This window comes from Manacus candei, unplaced genomic scaffold (assembly GCF_025592945.1).
Source record: "Manacus candei isolate 608988 ecotype Guabito, Panama unplaced genomic scaffold, ASM2559294v1 h1tg000076l, whole genome shotgun sequence".
In the NCBI taxonomy this organism is placed as follows: Eukaryota; Metazoa; Chordata; class Aves; order Passeriformes; family Pipridae; genus Manacus; species Manacus candei.
Genome location: NW_026138124.1, coordinates 5,384,024 through 5,405,588, shown reverse-complemented (window position 1 = coordinate 5,405,588; position 21,565 = coordinate 5,384,024). Strand labels below are relative to the sequence as shown.

Sequence of the window (21,565 nt, the reverse complement as noted above, 5' to 3'; positions counted from 1 at the left end):
GTGACATCTTTGATGGCCCTGCTGGTGCCATTTCTGGTGGCCCTACTGGTGGTGGCATCAGCGGTGGCTCTACTGGTGTCTGCACCGAGTCCTCCCGCCCGCAGGGGGGCGCTGTTGCGGCCGGGAGGTAAGGGCAGACCGTGGGCGGAAGTGACGTCAGCGGAAATGAAGCCGCGGCCGCCATAGCGAGTGAGGGCGGAGCGGCGGCGGGATGAACGCGCCTCCAGCCTTCGAGTCCTTCCTCCTCTTCGAGGGCGAGAAAAAGTGAGGGGCCACCCTAATTAGCCCTTAATCAAACAGCGGGGGGCTGGGGGGGAAGGTCCGGGCTCCCCGAACGGGGAGCCCGGGCCTTTCCCCCCAGTCGCCCGCGGTTGCCTGGCCCGCATGGATCGATAACATCCCCTGTATCCCATTTATTTATCCCCACAGAATCACCATCAACAAGGATACCAAGGTGCCCAACGCCTGCTTGTTCACCATCAACAAGGAGGACCACACGCTGGGGAACATCATCAAGTCGTAAGTCCAAACCGGGCACTAAATTTTGGGCTGGTTTTGAGGCTTTTTTTTTTTTTTTCCCGAATTTCCCTGCGGTTTTTTTTTTTTTTCCCCAATTCCAGGCAGTTGCTCAAAGACCCGCAGGTGCTGTTTGCAGGGTACAAGGTCCCTCACCCTCTGGAGCATAAAATTATCATCCGTGTGCAGACCACCCCCGATTACAGCCCCCAGGAGGCTTTCACTAATGCCATCACGGATCTTATCAGCGAGCTCTCCCTGCTGGAGGAGAGGTTCAGGGTGAGTTTATTTATCCTTAAAAGTGTTTATAATTAATCAGAGGGGTGAGTGGTGTGTCTTAAGAGCTGCTGCTTTAGGCCTGTAAATTAATTCAAGCCCCCCCTCGTTGTGTTATTCAGCTCCTGGCTGCTCTGAAATGGTTATTTATGTGTCCAAAAAAAAAAAAAAAAAAAGGGGTGAGAGGTCTGTTATTTCTGAATGCCTGGAATTGGTTTTGAATCTATGAAGGATCAGTTGGAATTCATTCTTCACAGAATGGTTTGGGTTGGAAGAGTGTTCTCTGATGTGGGGAAAAGCACCAGGGCACCAAATTTGTACATAAGCTTTGATTTTAATTTCAGTAATAATTTTCTGGAAACCACAGGTTTCCACTGGTGGTTCTCGTGTATCTCAGAAAAGTCAGGGATGTTTAAACACCTCTTCCAGCTCAGTAACAGCTCTTCTGTTTTTGTTTGTGATTTTACAGGTTGCTATTAAGGACAAACAAGAAGGAATTGAGTAAAATCCACCCCCTCTGGAGGAGACTGTGCTTCTGAGGCAGAATGATGTGTCTCTTAGTTAGGTGATATATTTAAACCTCCATTCATGGCAAATATTTCCCCCCTTGTCCCACTTCTGTTTAGTATTTGACAGCAGCAGTGATATTTTGAGTTTGTTTGTTTGGTTTTTTTGTAATACCAGACAGGCACTTTGCCAAGAGGATAAATGTCTTGTTGGATATGACAGATAAGTCATTAAAGTGATTTTTTTACTTTTCTGATTGGAGCCTTAAGGCAAATATTTGTCCTGGGCTGTTGGGGAGGTTATTGTGGGTATAATTCCAGCATGAGAAGCTGCTCAGTGACAGCAGCAGATGAACTCTCTGCTTCTCCTGTCAGAAACTCCAGGCACTGCCAAGTGAACTGGTATTTTGTTTTATTAAGTGCCATTTCTATAAAACAAATGCACAAATTGTGAAAACTTACAGTTAAAGAAACCGGATGTTTACAACGATTTTAATGAGTTTAACAAACCCTTACCTTTGTTATTTCATTTAATCTTGCACATCATGGCTGGTCTAGAAAACGTTCATGGGCACATGGGTAACAGTCACTAATACTGCACTAGTTCAAATCACGGGGGCGAGACTGGCACAGGGGACTATGACTTCTTCCAGATGGCTGTGATGTTCACACTGGTCAGGACAACAAGGTAGGTGAAGGCAGGGTCTGACACCACGTTGTTCACCAGGATCTCGGGGGGCTGCTCCCCGTTCACGCGCAGCTCCGGCCACTGGAGGATCTGTGGGGAGAACAGAGGGCAGTGGGGGTGGCGGTGTCTGAGGGGGAGGATGTTCAGCACAGCGGGGTCTCTTCTGGGGAAGCTGAGTCAGAGGCTCTTCCCCCTGTCTGAGGTGTGGTAAAGCTTTGGGATGTTCCTGAAGGGCCAGGGTTTAATGCAGAGCGGCTTGAGCAGGAAGGAAAAAGGTGTTGGCAATATAATTCCCAAAACCTTATGGAATCATAGAATCACTTGGCTTGGAAAAGACCTCCACGATCACAGAGTCTGATCTTTAACCCATCACTACCTTGGCAACCAGACCAGAGCACTGAGTGCATATCCAGTTGTTCCTTGAGCACCTCCAGGGATGGGGACTCCAACACCTCCCTGGGTAGTTCATTGCAGTGTTTTAACAACCCTTTCAGTGAAGAAATTATGGAACATTGAGTCCCTTCATACCTATATCCAGTGTAGCTCCAGACCAGTGAGTGAGAGCCTTTGGGTGTGTGTGTGATTGTCCTTTCAGAGCCTTCATGCAAGGGAACAGTGATTGCCCAAAGGAGAACTGTCTCCAGAGGCCAGGGAAATATCGACTAGGAAAAGGGTATGTGAACACAGGAAAGCAGTGAGCCCTTCCCTGCTCTGGATTCCCTCCCCTCAGCCCCTCAGGGACATGGTGCCTGCACTCTTTGTGTTGTGGGGCTCTCCAGTTTAACCACCAGAACTTTAGGGCCCTTCTAGGAAGAGCTGCCCAGCTGCACCATGCAGGAGCTGACAGACTTGCTTTGCAGCTCGTGATTCCTGTCCCGGCTGTGAGTGCCATGGTCAGCTCTGGAGACTGCTTTTAATTGCTTGTGAGTGTCAGGTGTGGAAACATGAGGCATGTTCTGGGATAAACCTCCTCGGGAGACTGGGATTAGCTGCCCTGGGGTGGAAGGGAGGCCCCAAAGGGTACCTGATACCCCAAAGGGTACCTGTGCAGGAGAGATCCTCCGCTCCGAGCGCTTTCCCTTTGGAGAGCCCCAGACCGTGGTGTAGCTGGAGAGGTTGTACATCCACACGCTGCCCTTCTCATCACCACAGAACACGTAGCTTTTTGCTGTGAGAGCAGAAGAAAAAGCTGGAAAACTACTGTGGAACTGGGAGTCTGTTCTGCTGCAAAGCAGAGCTCCAGGCAGTGCTGTAGGGTCCCAAGGGAAGGTGCCATATTTCAGCAAAACTCCCTTTCCAGCACAAAACTACACATCCACGTTGCTCTGAAAGAACTCAATTCACTAAAAGATAAGTCAGCTATCTTACTTTAGCGTGGAAAAAGTAGTGCTAAATACTTCAGGATTTCTCCTGACTTTTTTTTAGACTGGTTTTGGAAAGTGATGACCAGATGAGGTTTGTCTGTTCCTTGCCAGCCTACAGAGCCAGCTGCCCGGTGTGTGGCATCCCTGCCCCTGGCTTCAGATGCACTCAGCATCAGAATGGTTCCACCAAGGCTACAGGGCCCAGCCCTCAGCTCTGTGCTTTGAAAACCTGTACAAGAAAGACCATGGAGCCTCAGCTGAACCCCCTTGCAGGGCAGATGGTACAGCTGCAATTCTTTATCACTTGTATTATTTATACCCAGCTGGTGCCGGGCTGAGGCTGCGCAGTGCTGGAGCTGCACTGCAGTGCTTGCAGGGGGGAGCCCTGACGTTCTCTGGTGGGCTCTGAAATCCAGGCCTCTGCCTCTGATGGGGCAAAGGGGAGCCCCACACACCTGGGCAAAGCACACCTTGCCCTGGGGACCAGTGCTGCCTACCTGGGCAGGTGCTGAGTGTCAGGTAGGACATGTCTGTTGTGGACCACTCCAGCTCAGCCAGGATAACTGCAGACACTGTCCGCTGGCATCCCTTCCCCTTGGCGTCAAAGGACCGGCTCCAGCTCCACAGGTAAATGCATCCTGGTTTGGAGCTCTTGGAAACTAGGGAAGAAAGAGAGGAGGGGCTGTGTAAGCTGCTGGGAAGTGAAATGCCTCAAGACAAAGGCTGGGCTCTGGTGAAGGTGGTCCATCCAGAACACGACTTTTAGGACCTGGGACCTGATCCAGCAACAACTGTTTCCACCTGCTTTACCTCATTTCAGGACAAGTGGAGGCTGCAGAGAGATTTTCAGTGCTATGCTTACATTCCTGAACTGCAGAACAAGCATAAGCTATTCAGAAAAACCCAGCCCATGATGTGGAACCTCCAGTTCCCCTGCAGAAAAGACTGCTGCCACCAGCCCCTGAGCAGAAAGGAGCTCTCCTTCCTTCCGCACTGGCACTACTTGGCCAAGCATGCCCTTGGGGATGGGTCCATCTGATTTACAGTCCTGCCCAGACATGGGTTTATGCTCTAGGCCATATTTTTGGGAAGATAAATGACTCTGGGAAAAAATTCCCTTCTGTGTAGCCCCCAACTAACGAGGCAGTCACCCTCTGCTCATTGTTCTTGCTTTATCCTGCACATGCTGAGGTGCCCCACTGTTTTTTTGGGATTGGGCTGTTGTGTTTACACTCACCGACGACATCGTCATTCAGAAAAGCCAGACCATCAACCCTGTGAGATGTTGTCATGCTTTCATCATCAGGAAACTGGAATATGGCTTCAAAAGGCCTAGAGCAGGGGGGAAGGGTGAAATGAGCCAAGTCCTGAACAGGCAGCAGTGGAAGGGGCACCCAGGTACAGAGCCCAGAAGGAAATTGGTGTGTTAGTGAGTCTCTTGCCAAGTTCAGATGAATTCCCACTTGAACTTACACTTCTATAAGTATGGGTTTATTGAAAGCAGAAGCCCATTTGCTTAAGAGATTGCTGTTTCACTTCATCTCTTTTTGCAGGCGTCAAGATTAGTATTTGCCAGCAGGGCATGACTTTACTTGCTTCTTTCTTGTAATTTTTTCCTGAGCTCCCACAGAGTGCCAGTTTCCTGGGTTACCTCACGTACCAGGGGCAGGGAAGGCCTCACTGTGAGATTGGAAATCGATCCAAGAATTCACACTCTGTTACACTACTTTGAGATGACACACCCTTAAGTTTTGGGGTATTAGATTACACTCCTGCCAGCCTTCCTGCAAAGCAGCCTGGAGCTTTAATACAAGCACAGAGCTGCAAGCTCCTTTAGCACATGCTCATATTTTTTCTGGCCACTATGGGAAGGAGAGGGTGTTTTAAGTTTGGTAGGACATGCTGCTTTTGCTCAAACCTCCTGAGTTAGAAATCAAACCTTTGCTAGGACTACCTCTTCTTGTTATGGAAAGCAAATTCATGGTCCCAGCTTTTGGTTCTCACCTGCTTTTTTCTCCTTTATCCAGTTTTATGTTCCAGGCAAAGCAGCCACCTTCACAACCTGCCAGCAGGTACTGCTCCGGGCAGGTGGGCACCAGGGCAATCCGTAAGGGAATAGAGGCTGCTTCCAGCACCAGCAGCTGGCTACAAAACAGAAGAGAACAAGCAGTTAAGTGGTGCTGCGACGTGGTAGTTACAGGCTCCTGGACTGGCCACACATCTGGTTTTTGAACCTTTACCTTGCTTTGAAATTGTAGTCACAGTCTGGAATCCCAATATCCCAGAGTGCAATTCGCTTGTCATAGGATGCAGCTGTGGGACACAGAAGAGAAGCAGGTAGTGACACCGCTGCTCATCTGGCTCTTCTCGTGCTAAGCTGGCAATTCTACCTGAGGCACAGGCTGTTACACTCTAAGGCTGTGGCATCAGAGAGCTCATTAAAGCACAGCAGCAGTCACCAAGGCTCCTGGCCCCACACCACTCCACAGACACTGTCAGGCATGCACAGTCAATACTTTGTGTTCTTATCCTGTGCTCTAAGAGGGGCAAATAAAACAAAGTTTCTTTCCTGGTGTCCATTACTGAGTTGTGGGTTCACAAAGTCGTTAATTAGTGGCCCTCTAAGCTTGTTTCTGCTCAGGGGTTATGGTGGGATCTAAAATACGAGCTGCAACCTCTACTCTCAGGCAGACACTGCTTTATATCCCTGGCTTACTGTGTTCACATCCACAGCAGCTTCCACTGGGAAAGTTAGGCACTGATGTAAAGAGTGAGAAATGTCACCATGCTGAGATATTGATAGCAGAAACAATCCTAATAGATTACTCAGAGTGATCTGGATCCCCATCAGATGACACCCCTCCAACTCAGTTTGTTGGTGTCCAGTCTCCAAAGAGGGATGCAAAGACTCTCCCTTTATTACTCTTTTTCTATGCAATATATAGGGTTAGGGTGAGCCTTGCTGTCCATAGCATTATATAGATGTGCTATCAACCTCCTTATCCCTTCTTCTGCTTCTGCTTTTGGCACTCTTGAGCTTCTTCTTGAAAAGTATCCCCTGTTCTAAAAAAATTCCACTTTTAATGGTTCATGTAGCACTCTAACCACTCCAGGATGTGGGTAATTGTAGGCAAGAGAAACAATGTGCTGTGGGGCGCAGGTGTGGCCTGAATGGCTCCGTACCAGCTCACTCTACAGCCTGACAATGCAGCTCCAATTTGTAATATGATGGTTCATTACCAGTCCATAAGCCACGGCCTCTGTGGGCCCCACTGTGTGTGGCAAAGCTCTCTTTGACATCAGGACCTGAATAAAAATCTCTGATGAGGCACAGAACTAAAAAAAAAAAAAAAAGTCATTTATTCAAAATCAATTGAGCACATAGTTGTGCTTGTTGGGAAAAATGAAATCCAAAACTCATAATAGTTGAGAGCCCTGCCACTGCCTGCCCCCAGCTGCCTGCTCTGCCTGTCATTCTTCTTACTCACCCCTGTGGAACGCATCCACTGCTGGCCCTGTTTGTGGCTCGTGTGTGTGTGCCAGCCACCCTGAGAGCCACCGAGGGGGAAACAGGAGCTGCTGCACCTCAGCTGAAGAGCCAGGTCCTGGCAGAAACAATCTGTCCTGCTGTAAATTGCTGCCACAGGAGACTAACAATGGTCTCTCCCTAACACCTGTGTGTGCTTTGTGTGTGTGTGTCCCTGCTTGCCCTGGTGACAACTCCCCTTGTTAAGGAAGCCTTGAATTTTCCACGTTATTACTAAAGCTAAAGAGGTTCTGAAGCAGAGACTTACTGAAGAGGTGGGTCTCTTGGGTTGGGCTGAAGCAGACAGTAGCAATGGGCTTCTTGTGAGCCTTTATCTCTCCGTAGCAGAAGTCAGCTGCCACATGGATCAGTTTGACAATCCCTCTCCTCCCAGCAGCTGCCAAGATATTGTGAGCTTTCTTCCGACTGTCGCTGATCACCATTGTGAGGGTTGTCCATGCAACGCTGAAGAACTCCTGGGACAGAAAGAAACCAGGAATAGAGTGACAGCAGACCTGTTAGCTCAGAGATAAGACAACTATCACAAGTGCTACTCAGGTGAAACACCACCACTATTTTAAGATGGAGCATCAAAACTCAAAACAACCCTGAGAAGAACACAAACTACAGAAACAGGATGTTTATTCCTCTATGCTGTCAAGCAGGCTTAGCAGCCAGATACACCTGCGTGAGGGGAGAGGCACACTAATCTTTTAAACTAATAAAAGTATAAACCCAAACCAGGCTAAAAGGATAAGCAAGAAATATTTATTATGTATCTTCATCCATTTAAGACCTGTCCACGCTAATGCCTGACAACCTTTCAGACCTCTTTGTAATATATATTATGCATATATGTATGTCAGTATTATAGATTATGGCATTCCCATTCAATGCTTACCCTTCCCACTTGCAACCCACCTCTGTAGCCACCTTATACTTTTTCAGCACTGTCCCTGTCTCACAATCAATCAGACAAACAGATTCCCCTCCACAGGTTGCCACGGTTCTGGAGGAGCTCACAATGGGATCTGAAAGAGGAAAAAAAATGGGTGAGAAGTTCCCAGGCTCAGGGATAACACACGAAGACTGCAGCTTATCACTGCCTGGTGCTCTCCCAGCCTCCTGCTTTCAAAGTCAAAGAAGAAATACGTAAGCAAGTCTCTTCCTGACAACGGAGACTACGGCTCGAAGGAGCAGGGGTCTAACGCATGGAGTCCGCCGGGATTCCAGAGCCGGGTGGTTCTGGGAATCCTGCAAACCTCTTTAAGAGCTCACCTTTCCTGGCTCCAGAGTCTAGCACTGGCTCGAAGACACAGGACCAGAGCTGCGTTTTAAAATCCTCGCGGCTGTTGCCTTTACTGTGACACTGAAGAAAATGCAATGGCTCTGCACTGACATCCTCCTACAATAAACCATCCACATTTAGACAATTCATTCCCCTGACAGCGGTTTGCCTGTGATTGCCTTGACAGAACCCTCTACTGAACACAGCAATCTGAGTTAAACTGAAGGACACAGGAGAGGCTGAGGTGCCAGCAATGCTCAAGACTCCTAAACCAGCAGACAACTGTTCAGATGTGCCCAGCAGACCCAAGCAGGGAACCCCATCCTGCTGCAGAGAAATGTGAGAAGCCCTTCAGACCCCCACTGGCCTGAGCTGAGGGGGAAACACCTTTCCCCGTGCAGCCATCGGTGTGACCTGAGAGCAAGGCTTGCCAGTCCCATTTCTAAGCACAGGCTTTCAGAGCACCACCTCGGAGCGCTGGTCCATCCGTCCCCTGAAGGGGATTCACCGTCTCCTGGGGGTGTCCCTTTCCTTCCCTGACGCTTCTGAGGGATTTAAAACAATGACAAAAAAAAAAAACCAAACCAAAACTTTAACTCACAATACATATGTGAGCTCCAAGCTGTGTAGAGCTCTGATGAAACCTGAATGCAGCTCCTCCCACTACACCAAGAGGCCAAAAGCCAATCCCCAGGGGGCTGGTGGACCTACCTTTCGCTTGGAGTTCTTCACTGGAGTCAAAGTAACAACTCCATTGTCCTGCTCCTGGCTTTTCTGTTCCCCTGTCATCTGGCTGGATCTTCTGTTGCTTTGTCCCTTGGGAAACTGCTCTCCATTCTTCTGTGTCCCTTCAGCTCCCTGCTCAGGGGTTGTCTCCTTGGCTGGCTGGTTTGATGTTCTTGGTTTATCAGGAGCTGGGTCATCCTGCACATGGCTGGACTTTCTGGGATTAACTACAGCCTCCTCCTCGGTGTTTGCCTGGGACTTGGACCTCTTGTTTCCAGCGCCTGACTTTGAATGGTTTCTTTTCCTCTTGCTGGGTGTTACTGTGACCTGTAAGACACGTTGTCATGCTCTCAGTTTCTGCAGAAGGTTTTTAGCTTTCCTGAGGTTTTCCAGTGATTTGTAAGTTTAGAGATATTAGTTATTCAAATGCAAGTACCCTCCCATGGTTACAGCCTGGGCTCCACGAATCAGACAGCCCAGAGCTGCAGGGTTCCTAGAGGCAGAAGATAATGAAAATCACACAGCCAGACTCATTTTCAGCTCCCTTTCCCAGTTACTTGTGATTTACATACGATATGGAAAAACAAATCTGGTCCATGGACCACGGGGGTTCAATCTGCAGCCGTTTCCAAGCAGGCAAAAATAAGCACAGTCTGGCCAGCCATCAACCCAGCTCTCTAATTAAAAATATCCCTTCCCAGGGAGTCAGTGGAGTCAGTAAGATTCATGGAATCTTTTGGGTCTGCTATGAGAATGGAAGCTCTCTCCTCTTGGAGAGCAACTCAACCTTCACATGGCTGGGAAAGCTTCAATCTGGCTGTAGAGAATCAGCCTGAGCTGCTGGATACAGGCTGGAGCCTGGGACTGCCCCTGTGGTTACCAAAGGGTCATAAATGCAAACTGACAAGAGCTACTGAGTTTGCAAGACACAGAAAGGACATTGTTAATGTAACTGGAAAAATCACCTACCTGAGCCACGTCCTCTGCAGCTTCCCTAGGGCTTTCTGTACTTTCTTCCTCATTCTCATCTGCCTTTTCCTCTGGTTCAGTATCTGAGTTTAGCTCCAGACCCAGTGAGTATGACAGAAACTCTTCTGCAATCATTTTCACCTTAGAAGCAAACATGAAATATGTTAAAAAGAAAAAAAAAAAAAGACAAAAAAATCAAGAGCAGTCAAACTCTGATGTGTCAAGAGCTGCTTTGCCAAGGTTTTAATATCTGTTCCCACTGCTCCACATGAATTTCACAAGTGGTGGAGGAGTCCTCAGCTGATAGAGGCTGGCAGGCCAAGTCCTCTGTTGACATTACATGACCCAAGAACTTCACTTTGTTATGGGCATCCAGGGTACACAGTTGTGAAAACAACAGCACAGCAATGACACAAGACAAAGGAGAGATGGAAGCCTCAATTGTGTGTATGCACATACAAATAAAACAAATGTTACAAACTAAATGGTATCTTTCCCCACTGGGAGTAACTACACTTGTCATTATCTTTTCTCCTTTCATACAGCTTTCATCAAGAGTAAAGGTTGCCATTAAACTAATTTGCAAATAATTAAGTATTAAGGATACTGCAGTCTTGTTAATTAGTACAATTATGGTTATTGCTTATGAATTAAAAAACAATGTTTAATGACAGTCATCACAACTTGGTGCATGTTTAGTCTTAGTGCTCCTGTAACTGCTTCATGAAGCAGTGAAGAAAACCACAAGAAGTGATACCACCTGTCTGCAGGAGCCCTGCACCCAAATCCATGGAGCATTTTAATCAAATCCACTCAGAATCAGGAGCAGGGTCCTTGCCTGAAGAACAGAAGGGTAAGTGGGACACAACCTACCCGCCAGCGGGTGAATTCACTGAGGGAGCTGGGTCCATACACTACATTGGTTTGTACTGACTTCAGGAACTTCTTCCTGATGGACTTCACCTGCTCAGCTGTGTATTTCTCAGGAAGTTGGTCACGGAAGAATTTTTCCCAGTGAGCAGTAACCTAGGCAGAAAGACTGAGTCTACTCGACAGAAAAAACAGAGCAGAAAAGCACAAGAGTACCTGTGAAAGCATTGAAGAAGTTGCCAACCCTGAGGTAGCTACGTGATGGCACCACTTCCATTTTTTTAATCAGTGTTCAAACCATGATTTCATCTAACAGAAAACCCAGTTCCTCTGAACCAAGCTCAGGGGAGTGTGCCTAAGCAGACTCTGCCAGCATTGGACCCAGAGCAATGCCTGATTTCATGCCTCTGGATCCAGAGTAAATGGCCTTAAGGAGTCTTACACTGTGCCTTCCTAACAGGGAGGTACCTGATAGGTACACAGGTATTTCACAGACAACAGTCAGCACAATAAGACATCCCAGTCTTCAGTATTTGATCTCCCCCCCCACTGATACACAGAAGGAATTAACAAGATCAACTAACTAGACTACTAGTGGTAGGAGCAATAATGCACAAAAACAACCAACCAACCAACCAAACCTTTTTCATAATAGAACAGTAATTTTGCTCCAGATCACAACATGCTTTGGGGGGACAGTCTGTCAGGAGCTGAGCTGTGTACACAAATGAGTGAAAATACAGTTCCAAACATGCACAGCTGAAGAAGAACAAACAAATTCTTGTTACTGGTGTATGCTGGAAAAAGCAAGATTATCCTGAGCTTGGTTTTGTGCTCCCCATTCCTGGGGCCTGGACAGTAACATAAATTAGACAGGGAGGTGTATGTAGCTGTTCTGTCAGCACCAGGCTTCTCCTGTTCCTGAATGATGATCAGAGTGACCTGAAAAACTAGAGGGTCAGACACAGACCTGGTTGGCCCTGCTCCTGTCACTTAAACCACAGGCAAAGCTGGCTGCACAGAACAGGTAGAGCAAATGCAAATAGGGACCAGAGAAAGCAGAAGTAAGACATTTCCTGGGTGGCCCAAACTGCAGGCTGGGCTCAGATCATACCACAGTTATTGCAAATCATTTGATGCTTATTTGCATTCTCTGAGAACAATATTTAGTTACTTCTCAGGTGTTTAGAGATGAAGGAAATATCAGACACCTCACCTTGCTGGTGAGCTTACGGCTGTGGACATGCCTCACGTGATTGGCCAGTTTGGTTATGTCCTTGCCATTGAGCAGCCGAAGATTTTCCAAAAGAAACATTACTTTATAGTCATCGTTGAGCTAAAGAGAGAAGACACCAGAGTTACAAAAACTGCACACGTGGTTCTTGCTTTAGCTTTAGTCCTTGATGAAAATACAGCCAATGATGAGAAGAACATATCTAGGAAGGAAAAGCTGTTTCTTAAAATCTCTTCAGCGTTTCCAGCTTGAACTTCGCCTTTTAATTCTGAATCCATGTTCTCCTGTGAGTTGGGATCTCAAATTGCAGACAAAAGAGCTGCCCAACCCTCAGGCAGTACTAACATCCAACACAAGGTGGGGGCTGTGTAACCACTCATCTGCTCAGCCTGAGTGCAAGGCAGGCTGTTCTACTCCCATCCTTTAACTCTAACACAGAGGAAGGCCTGTCCTGCCTCCAGTAAATGAATTCCAGCAGGAATTCTTTGGGCCAGGTGAGTTTTAGGTCAGACAGTTCACCATGCAGCCACGCTGCCAGCATACAATAGCAAATAAGCCTCTGTGGATGGTGACAGGGGCTGATGCCACTCTAAAGCACAAGTAAAATTCCAGTTTTGGATGTTTAACCTGTACAGGCAGCAGAGCCTCTTGGGAGAAGTCAGAAACCTAAACTAGAACTAATCACCAAGTTTAAACCTTCATCAGAGGACCAAATCTGCTCTTCCAAAGCACAAGGGGCACTAAAACTAACTAAACATTAGATACTAAGAAAAAACTCTTTACTTTGAGGGTGGTAATGCCCTGGCACAGGTTGCCCAGAGAAGCTGTGGCTGCCCCATCCCTGGAAGTATCCAAGGCCAGTTTAGCGGTTGCTTGGAGCAACCTGGGATAGTGGAAGGTGTCCCTGCTTGATGAAAGGGGCTGGAACAAGATGATCCTTAAGGTCCCTTCCAACCCAAACCATTCTGGGATTCCATGATTCTACAAGGACATTTCTACACAGTTATTACTCTACTTAACACAAGCATGATCATGAGATACTCTGCCTAATAAACTGCCTAAGATGGAGTCTGACTTGGAGAAACAGGAGTTCAAGACACACAGACATGGATATCTGAGTGGTTTGGGGCAACTGATGTCTGCAGACTGGTAAAGAGTGGCACGAAGTGGTGGAGGGGCACACAAAGACTGGCTGTTTTCTCAGATGCCCTTACACTTGCTGCCCAAGAACAACATATAAGAACTCTGCATAACTGCTGTGTGTCTGCCCCTCTGTTTAATGCTGAGCTTGTAAGGATGGGGGGGTAACTCACTGTCAAGTACACATTGTTCTCGTAGGTCAGCTCCTCGAGCAGAGGGAACTGTTTCAGAGCAGTTACATCTTCCAGCTGGTTATTGTTGCAGTTTAGGACACGCAGATCAGGCAGGGTTAGGCTGTTGGGAAATTTGTCCAATAAATTATCAGAGAGATCTAGTTTCTGCAGGTGCCTCAGCCGGGAAAACAACCGCGGGTCTAAATCTCCAGTCTTCAACTGCAGCTTGGACAGGCTGAAAACAAAAGATAACATGAACTATCTGCATCTCACTGGAAAACCAAGGGCTGATTTCACAGGATACAAGGCCCCTGCTTTTTCCTGTCTGCTGCATTCTGGACTCTGAGCACACACACGTGGGAAAGATGATGTGTTTGAGCTAACAGACACCATCAGGGGCTCAGGTCTGCCAAAGTTCCTGCAGCATAATTAACCTGCAATTCAGATAATCCCCTATGGGTAACAGAGCTGGCTGGGAGCAGTGAATCACCAGAAACATTCTTATTTTGTAGAAAGAACCTCTAAAGAGTTTTGGTATTTTATTCCTTTGCAATGGTGATTCAACAAAACAAGCTGAAGCAATACATGACACTTATTCACTACACCATCAGTCTATTCTGTCCATAGAATGCACTGGATTTATTATTTCACACTTCAGGCAAGTGCAGAGCAGGCCCCCAAATAATCTGCCTGTTTTCAAAGAACTAACCTGACCAAAAAAGTGATTTTTCCATTTCTTCTATAGTGAATTTTGCTGCAAAAACTTCCAAAGGCAAATAAGGGAATCTACCTAACAAGACTCCAAAGCTGCCACCAAAACAGAAGTATTGTGCTGAAAGAGGAAGAGGTATAATATTTGTGAGGGAAAAAGCAATACCCCTTTTCTGTAAGAAACTGAAAACTGGATATTATAAGCAGGGTCATTTATATTTGGTTAGATCATTTAGGTGAGCTCCAAAGGGAGCTTCTAGTCCTGGCAGCCAACATCTCCTGAGGGCACAAGCCTGAGTTCCTTTAACAAACAGAAATCCTGTCTCTAATGATCAGTAAAAAAAAGGCTTCTTGATATAAATGAAGTGTGAATAAATGAGGCAAATAAACCCAGGAAGCAAGGTCCCTTCTCCTTCACTTGCCATCTCAGAGGCCTTACCAGCCAGTCAGAAAGGCTGAGAATTCAGCTGGCTGCAAAGCTGAGTCTGACTGTGGTGTCATTTTGGGGAGAAACCCAACACTGTTCCCCAAACTTTCTGACATATAATCAGCACCATGGCATGAAGCATGGGAAAAGCCACATTCCAGAAATCCACTGCTTCAAGCACCTCCCCATCACTCTGTTACCCAGATTACTGCAGCTGATGCTCCTCGGATAAACCTTTGAGTTCCTCTCTAAAAATAATTATTTTAGCACAAGACAAACCAAAAGAAATAACTTTAAAGAGTACATGTGAAACTCAAACCCTTTGCATCAGGAACAAAAACAACAAAGGCACCAGCCAGAAACTGGCCAGCTGAGTCACTCAGATTGACCAGCTCTGGAACACTGAAATTCCACTACATTAAACATTTGGAAGGACACATATTTGCAATGACCTCTGTTAAGGATCTGAGCAACAAACCTGTTTTTAGTGGTTTCTAAGTGTTTCAGAGTTTATTCTCCCTCTCTGCAATGTTTGAGGTACTAACATAATTGGATTTAGAGGAGACAGAAAGTGATGGAGGGAGAGGAAAACGGAAGGGAAATAACGCCAAAAATACTTTAAAAACCCTCTATAATCCAGGCCAGAAGATTCTCTTGTTTACATTAAGCAATTCCTAACAAAGATGGAAGTGCTCTGAGGGCAGGGATGATATCTGGGAGTTAGGAAATCAGGATCCAGTTTCACAGAAAGAAGGTGGCACCAAAAATACAATAAAAAAGACAAAAAAAGGTGACAACTGTCCATAACCTGCACATAGTGCCACCAGTGCTCTCTGATCCTGCACTGGGAATGCCATCTCAGTTCTGTGCTCTGGAACTGCCTCTCTTTTTTTTTTTTTTGTAAAAATGCTTAGGGAAAAAAAAAAGGCAAAGGAAAAAAAGAAAACTATCACCCAAGCTGAATTCAGCTGGAATTTTCCATGGGCCTGCCTGCACTTACTTCAGTGTCTCGATCTTCCGGAGCCTCGTAGATCTTGGAACTGCTCTTTCCAAAAGAAGTTCTGTAGTGATTTTTGACATTTTTAACCTCCACCCCTCTCCCGGAATCAGTAATGAGTCAGCTGTAGGATCTCTTCTTGTAACCTTCCAGGAAAAATAAACAGGAATAAGAGGAAATGCTTTTAACTGACTCCAAAAGGGGAAAAAAAAAACATTATGAGGTTATGTACTGATTTTGCTGCTGTGTTGGAAGTGGCCTTTTTTACTTATTAGGCTGGGCACAGGTTCCCAACATGCTGACCCAATCCATCTCCAAAACAACAAGGATACCTCCTGTGGCTGTTAGAGTGACAGACTTGCTGCAGGGGATGACCCTCAGGACCTTGACAGCCTCACAGTTACCTGTTTGTGCCTCTCCTGGGCTCTGCTCCAGGAATTCCAACAGGCTTTCAAACAAACAGCAACAGAAAGAATAAATATACCTGCTGTGAACCCCTTCCTCTCAAGAAAATGACAGTGCACTCACTGGCCTGACCAGCTGGACAGACTGTTTGGCTGACAACTCCAAAATCCCCTAAAATTTTGGAAAACTGAAGTAATTAGCAGAAACGTAAATACCCACCCATTAATAACATCATTTCCTCAGCAAGGAAGAAAAATATCAACAGCATTCTGTGTGTTGTTGGTAATTAACAGATGTTTCCATGCATTGCTGTGGGTGGGATAGGACATGCACACACAGGGATACGCTGATATTTAGAATAACAACACTGACAAGTCCAAAGGAGCTTCATGAAATTACTGGTTCAGGGTTTACCACTCTTCCTGACACAGATTCCAAGGGAGGGAAATAAAAGCTAACAAAGCTCCAAGGCCAGGCTCGCTCCTGTCTTTCTGTGTTAGATCAGAGCTGCCTAAATGCCATTCCAGCACATCCTGGGGAACACAGGGGGTACTGAGCTGTCCTTGGGCTTCATTTCAGCACCACCACACACCTACAGCACCTGGAATGTTGTGTGATGGGCAACGAGGCACTGCTTTGTTAACACCTGTATGTAAGGACAGTCCTTCAGGTATGGAACATTTTATACCAGCACAAAAAGGCTGAATGGAAAAACAGTTTTGAACGGCAGATGTTTGGGATTTGATCGTTCAAGCAACAGAGCTGTCACCGAGAGCCAAACCACGGGGTGAGGTTGAACCTACCAAACCTCCCTAAGCGCTAAGGAAAATGTGACACCAGTGGCTGTGGATGTCCCCATCGCCCTCTCTGTGACCACACCAACACCTCAGACACAGCTGTGACACCACTGAGCCGCAGGGAAGGCCGGGCATGGCATGTCCCCATCCCCGCAGCACCACGGGGGATGCTGCGGAGGGGATGCTCGGCCACTCCGGGGGCTGACGGGGAACTGCCCCTCCTCCTGCCCCACAGCAGCGCCGGGGCCGGAGCCGCACGGCGGGGCATCCCCCTGAGCTCCGTGTGCTTGGCCGTGCCCGCCCTGCCCGGCCCCGGCCCCCGGGCGGGCCCGGCGCAGCCCCCGGGACACGATGCGCGCGATGCCGCGGGGACGGCGGGGCCGCGGGCGCCGGGCTGTGCGCCCACCTTGGGGCGGCCTCCCGGCCGCGGGGCACCGGCTGCGAGCGCAGGCCGCGGCTCCGCCCGCGGGCAGGGCCGGGCCGGTGCGGCTCCAGCCCCGGGCCCACGCCCGTACCCGCGGCCTGCGGTCACTGAGGGCCGCCCTGGGGCCGGCGCCGGCCGCGGCCTGAGGCGCCCCCGCGGGGCGTGCACCGCACGCTGCGACTACAGTTCCCAGCGTCCCCCGCGGCGCGCCCGGGCCCCGCGCCGCTGGTCGGGGCCGCGGGGGCTGCTGGGAGCGCGAGTCCGCCCCGCGCCCCCCCCTCCCCACCACCCACCACATCCATCCCGGCCGCGCGGCCTTCGCCCAGCCCCCGCTGCCCTCACCTGGAAGCGGCCGGGCGGGAGGAAGAGGAGCCGGGGGGAGGGAGGGAGGAAGGAAGGAAGGAAGGGCGGGCGGGAGGAGGAGGAGGAGGAGGAGCGGGGAGCGGGGCTGTGTGCTCGGCGCGGGCAGCGGGATGCGGGCGGCGGGCGGAGGGCCGGGCTGCGGCTGCAAGGGGATCCGCTCCTGCCTGCTCTGCGAGGGGCCCGCGCCGGCCGCTCCGCCCCCGCAGGTACCGGGGAGGGGGCGGGCGGCGGGGCGGGGCGGCGGGAGGAGCCGGGGGGCGGTGGGGGGCGCGGGCCGGGGCCCCTCGGGGCGGGACCGCGACCCCCGTGCCCGGGGAGGGGCCGCGTCCCGGGGGCTGCGGGGCAGGTGGGGACAAGGCACAGCCCCCGTTCCCCCCAGGGGTACTGTGGATTCTTCACCCTCGTAACGCCCTGGCTGCGCTCAGGAGCAGAGAGGGAGCTCACCTGAGCTCCACGCATCACACTCATTTCCTACAGCTTAGCCTTGCGGCCCGGGCGATTTTTATCAACTTTCCTCATTCAACATTTATTGCTTATGACAAACCATATCTCTCCAGCCGGCCTGAGCGATGCCCACCATTAATCTCCTTGCACCTGTGGCCCCGAGGATCACCGGTTCTTCCCCTGTCTTTGTAGGATAAAGACATCACTAGTAAAGCAAAGTGGCTTCAAGCAAGCACCTCGTGGAAACAAAACAAAACAAAACAGGGAATAGTTGTTCCCCAAAAGCAGCTGTAACATTTCTCATGTCTGCAAGAATCCCGTACGGTTTTCCTGCTGCAATATCAAGGTTGCAGTGGCAAAAAAATGGAAATGCCTTTAATTGCTTTTTTTGTTTTCCGTTGTTATTTCCACAGGGAGAAGATAATTTCACTTACTGTCCAGCAACAGGCCTAGCTAAAGGAAATGAGCACTCGGAATTTGCTGGCTGGGCATTCCCCTTTCCAGGGGTGTTCCTGGTGGAGGAGTTCATTAGTGAAGATGAAGAGTGTGAGATAGTGGAACTGATGGATCGAGATGACTGGAAACCATCACAGTCTGGCCGAAAGAAGCAGGTTGGATTTTAGAAGCACATTTGATCTTGGATGCCTCTGGAAAAGGAAAGATGTTTTCAGTCAACCCCCCAGATATTTAGATGTTTCGTTAAATGTCTTCCTTTGAAAGCTTTTCCTGAAATCAATGCCGAGAATTACCTGTCATTAAAATCAACTTCTTGGAAAAACACATGATAGTCAAAACAAACAGTATTTGATGGTGCATGTCCAGGCATTAAAGCTCACACAATCTCCAAGGGAAAGAAGTGGGTGTGTGGGTTTGGTTTTACTTTACAAATCCAACTCCAGAGAGATTAACGTACATTCACCGAGTCCTTTTGGAACCTGGTGACCAGGAAGCGATGAGAACAGAATCCTGTAGGGACCACAGCCTCTCCAAAAAGGCTTGTCCTAGATTTTCCCTTTACACCAGCTTTTTTCCCCCTCCCTCTTCTTTTCCAACAGGACTATGGACCCAAAGTGAACTTCAAGAAGCAGAGGCTGAAAGCTGACGGCTTTACCGGTTTGCCAAGTTTCAGCAGGAAGATCGTGGCACAAATGAAGGCCTGCTCTGTGCTCAGTGGTTTCTTACCTGTTGAACAGTGTAACCTGGACTACACACCAGAGAGGGGTTCTGCCATAGACCCCCACTTTGATGACTGGTGGCTGTGGGGGGAGCGTCTGGTCAGTTTAAACTTGCTCTCCAAAACCGTGCTCTCCATGTCCTGTGACTCAGAGGACACCATCCAACTATCCCCCACTTTCAGCAAAGGGCAATTAAGCCCCCCCGGGTCTCTCACACAAACAGCAGCGTGCAGAAATTCGGGCGAGGAGGGAATCGAGGGCGTTGTGCCGCCGAGGCTGGTTCCCAGTAAGGAGGTGACTGTTGCTGTTCACTTGCCCCGGAGGGCGCTGGTGGTGCTGCAGGGGGACGCGCGGTACAAGTGGAAGCACGGGATCCACCGCAAGCACATCGAGAACCGCCGGGTCTGTGTCACGTTCAGGGAGCTCTCTGCAGAGTTCAGCGCCGGGGGAAGGCACGAGGAACTGGGCAAAGAACTGCTGGAAATAGCTCTTTCATTCCAAGGCAGGCCGGTGTGATCAAGGGGGAGGCCGAGTTGCCCTTTGTTAGGAAATTTGTTAAACGAGGTACGGAATTTGTATGACCCGGTTTATTTGTGTGTGTGAGGAACCAGGTGTGTGCAGAGAGAAGCTCAATAAAGTGGAAATTTGACAAACAGAAATAAGGGACTGCAAGGAAGGAGTGGGCTCCAAAGGTTATGCTGGGCAATGGGAGCTTTTAGGCCAAAGTCAGAAATGAGCTGTTGTATCCATTAGCTGCGTTTTAACAAAAAAGCAAACAGCCAGTTTCTAAACACTGAAGTGCTTAGAAGATAGTAAGTTAGAATCATTAAACTGAGCTGAAAATCAAACAGCCCTTGACACAGTTTTAGCCCAGGCCCTGCCACATATTTTAACCTTTCCTGGCCCACACTTGATACTGTCAGACGGTTTTGAGTGTTGCACCTCGCCCTGGGGGCACAACTATCTTTTCACCCTCCTCAGAACCTTCAGAGACCAGCTCCCAGGGGAGGAAGGTAAGCAAGTATCTCTCCACAGCTAGTACAACACACTGAGAACTAATTAAAGTAATTATCCTTTGCTGAAGATTCAGGCTCTTAACAATGAGGATTAATCATAAATTCCGTGTGTGACCTGTATCTTCTGGGATCTAAGAGCAGCATTTGCAGAGGGCTGATGCCACTCTTCAAGCTTGGACAGGGATCAGACCAAAGGCCTGCACAGGCTGTGTTATTTTCTGATCATTTGTCATCTCTGAACCCCGCTGTCAGCTCTCAGTAGCAAGAGTCTGATTTTGGGAATAAGCTGGGCAACAGACTGCAACACTGGCAGCTATCATTTATTTTCCTGGCACCTCCAGCAGTCAGGTTTGAATCATGCCTCGTACCTAAGATTCAAGTAGTCATTTGCAGCAGAAGCTGATTTGAGGCCATCTGTCTGCTCTGAACAAACTTCTGTGCTCTTGAAAATGAAGTTGTGCCATGGAAGAAGTGTGATCCTTTAATAAATACAGTTGTGCCATGAAAAACATTCAGCACAGTCACACCTGCAGCAGTAAAACACCACATTACAGTGCTGCCTGGCTTTGGTTGGTAAGGAAAGGGGACAGATATTTACAAACAGGATCTCAGTATCCCTGCACTGCTGTGTTCTGCCCTAGAAGTACTTCCCTGGCACAATGCACAGGATTTACTGTACAGTAATGCACTAATGCCACAGGCACTGCCCTCTGCTTTAGGGACTGCAGGGGAGGGAGCTCTTTACCCAAAACCCTTACTAGAAATCAGTTGGGTCAATCAGGATATTTCTTATCAGTTTAAGACAACAGATACAGCTACAGCCCTTTGTGCAGTGAACCAGGTTCAGTTTAGCCCTGTATTTAAATAGCTCTGGGCATTGGCTACGTGTTAATTCCTGCAGAGATCCACAAGCAGGGCTGCCATGAGCAGTCCCAAACCCCAAACCTCCATCCAGGCGGGCTGGGGAGTGTCACTGAGGTGCTCCAGGAGTGATTCCAGCAGTCACAGCATGGCCTCTCTGATGGAAACCTGTCACTGCAAACATGAACAGGCACAGAGAGCTCTATCCCAGGAAATTCCTCGTAGGCTGCAACTGGAAGAGGGTAGATCTACATTAGGTATTAGGAAGAAATTCTTCCCTGTGAGGGTGGTGAGGCACTGGCACAGAGAAGCTGTGGCTGCCCCTTCCCTGAAGTGTCCAAGGCCAGGTTGGAGGGGGCTTGGAGCAACCTGGGATAGGGGAAGGTTCCCTGCCCATGGCAGGGGGTGGAACTGGATGATCAGTAAGGACCCTTCCAACCCAGCCCATTCTGTGATTCTCCAGCTCACTCCCAAAAGCAGGGGGTGCTCTCAAAACAGCAGTTCCTCACCTTTTCTGCAGCCTGGTGTGATCAGCACTGTGTGGGTGGAATCCACAGGCCTTTGGGAGCATGATGTTCCCAGGACAGCACGTGGAGCTGCCTTTGGAGCAGAGGAGCTTTGTCCATACAGGAGGAGGAGGCTGTCAGCCTGGGGGAGCCCAGCACAGAC

The 21,565-nt window shown here is 48.8% G+C and overlaps 3 protein-coding genes across 7 annotated transcripts; 2 read left to right on the top strand and 1 right to left on the bottom strand.

Moving 5' to 3' along the window:
* Positions 1–111: 111 nt before the first annotated feature.
* On the top strand, positions 112–1,555 carry POLR2J (RNA polymerase II subunit J). The gene is made up of 4 exons (XM_051810048.1): positions 112–264; positions 430–519; positions 621–795; positions 1,262–1,555. Exons 1-4 carry the CDS (start codon positions 212–214, stop codon positions 1,295–1,297), a joined length of 354 nt encoding a protein of 117 aa, XP_051666008.1. The 5' UTR covers positions 112–211; the 3' UTR covers positions 1,298–1,555.
* A 138-nt stretch (positions 1,556–1,693) lies between these two features.
* On the bottom strand, positions 1,694–18,009 carry LRWD1 (leucine rich repeats and WD repeat domain containing 1). Of its 4 annotated transcripts, none has more exons than XM_051810035.1 (16): positions 17,945–18,009; positions 15,415–15,557; positions 13,277–13,511; positions 11,946–12,065; positions 10,733–10,885; positions 9,860–10,000; positions 8,876–9,217; positions 8,155–8,281; positions 7,798–7,907; positions 7,145–7,352; positions 5,591–5,663; positions 5,355–5,495; positions 4,588–4,682; positions 3,848–4,009; positions 3,030–3,154; positions 1,694–2,076 (listed from the first exon to the last, which is right to left on the bottom strand). In XM_051810035.1, exons 1-16 carry the CDS (start codon positions 17,978–17,980, stop codon positions 1,936–1,938), a joined length of 2,352 nt encoding a protein of 783 aa, XP_051665995.1. In that variant the 5' UTR covers positions 17,981–18,009; the 3' UTR covers positions 1,694–1,935. The 4 variants fall into 4 exon arrangements, with proteins under 4 accessions (XP_051665995.1, XP_051665996.1, XP_051665997.1 ...); XM_051810036.1 differs by lacking the exon at positions 17,945–18,009 and adding an exon at positions 17,380–17,486; XM_051810037.1 differs by lacking the exon at positions 17,945–18,009 and adding an exon at positions 17,129–17,177.
* Positions 17,465–20,163, top strand: ALKBH4 (alkB homolog 4, lysine demethylase). Of its 2 annotated transcripts, XM_051810042.1 has the most exons (3): positions 17,465–17,606; positions 18,258–18,455; positions 18,900–20,161. In XM_051810042.1, the coding sequence occupies exons 1-3, from the start codon at positions 17,511–17,513 to the stop codon at positions 19,533–19,535; spliced, it is 930 nt and encodes a 309-aa protein (XP_051666002.1). In that variant the 5' UTR covers positions 17,465–17,510; the 3' UTR covers positions 19,536–20,161. The 2 variants fall into 2 exon arrangements, with proteins under 2 accessions (XP_051666002.1, XP_051666001.1); XM_051810041.1 differs by lacking the exon at positions 17,465–17,606 and having other exon boundaries at positions 17,731–18,455; positions 18,900–20,163.
* The last annotated feature ends 1,402 nt before the right edge of the window (positions 20,164–21,565 follow it).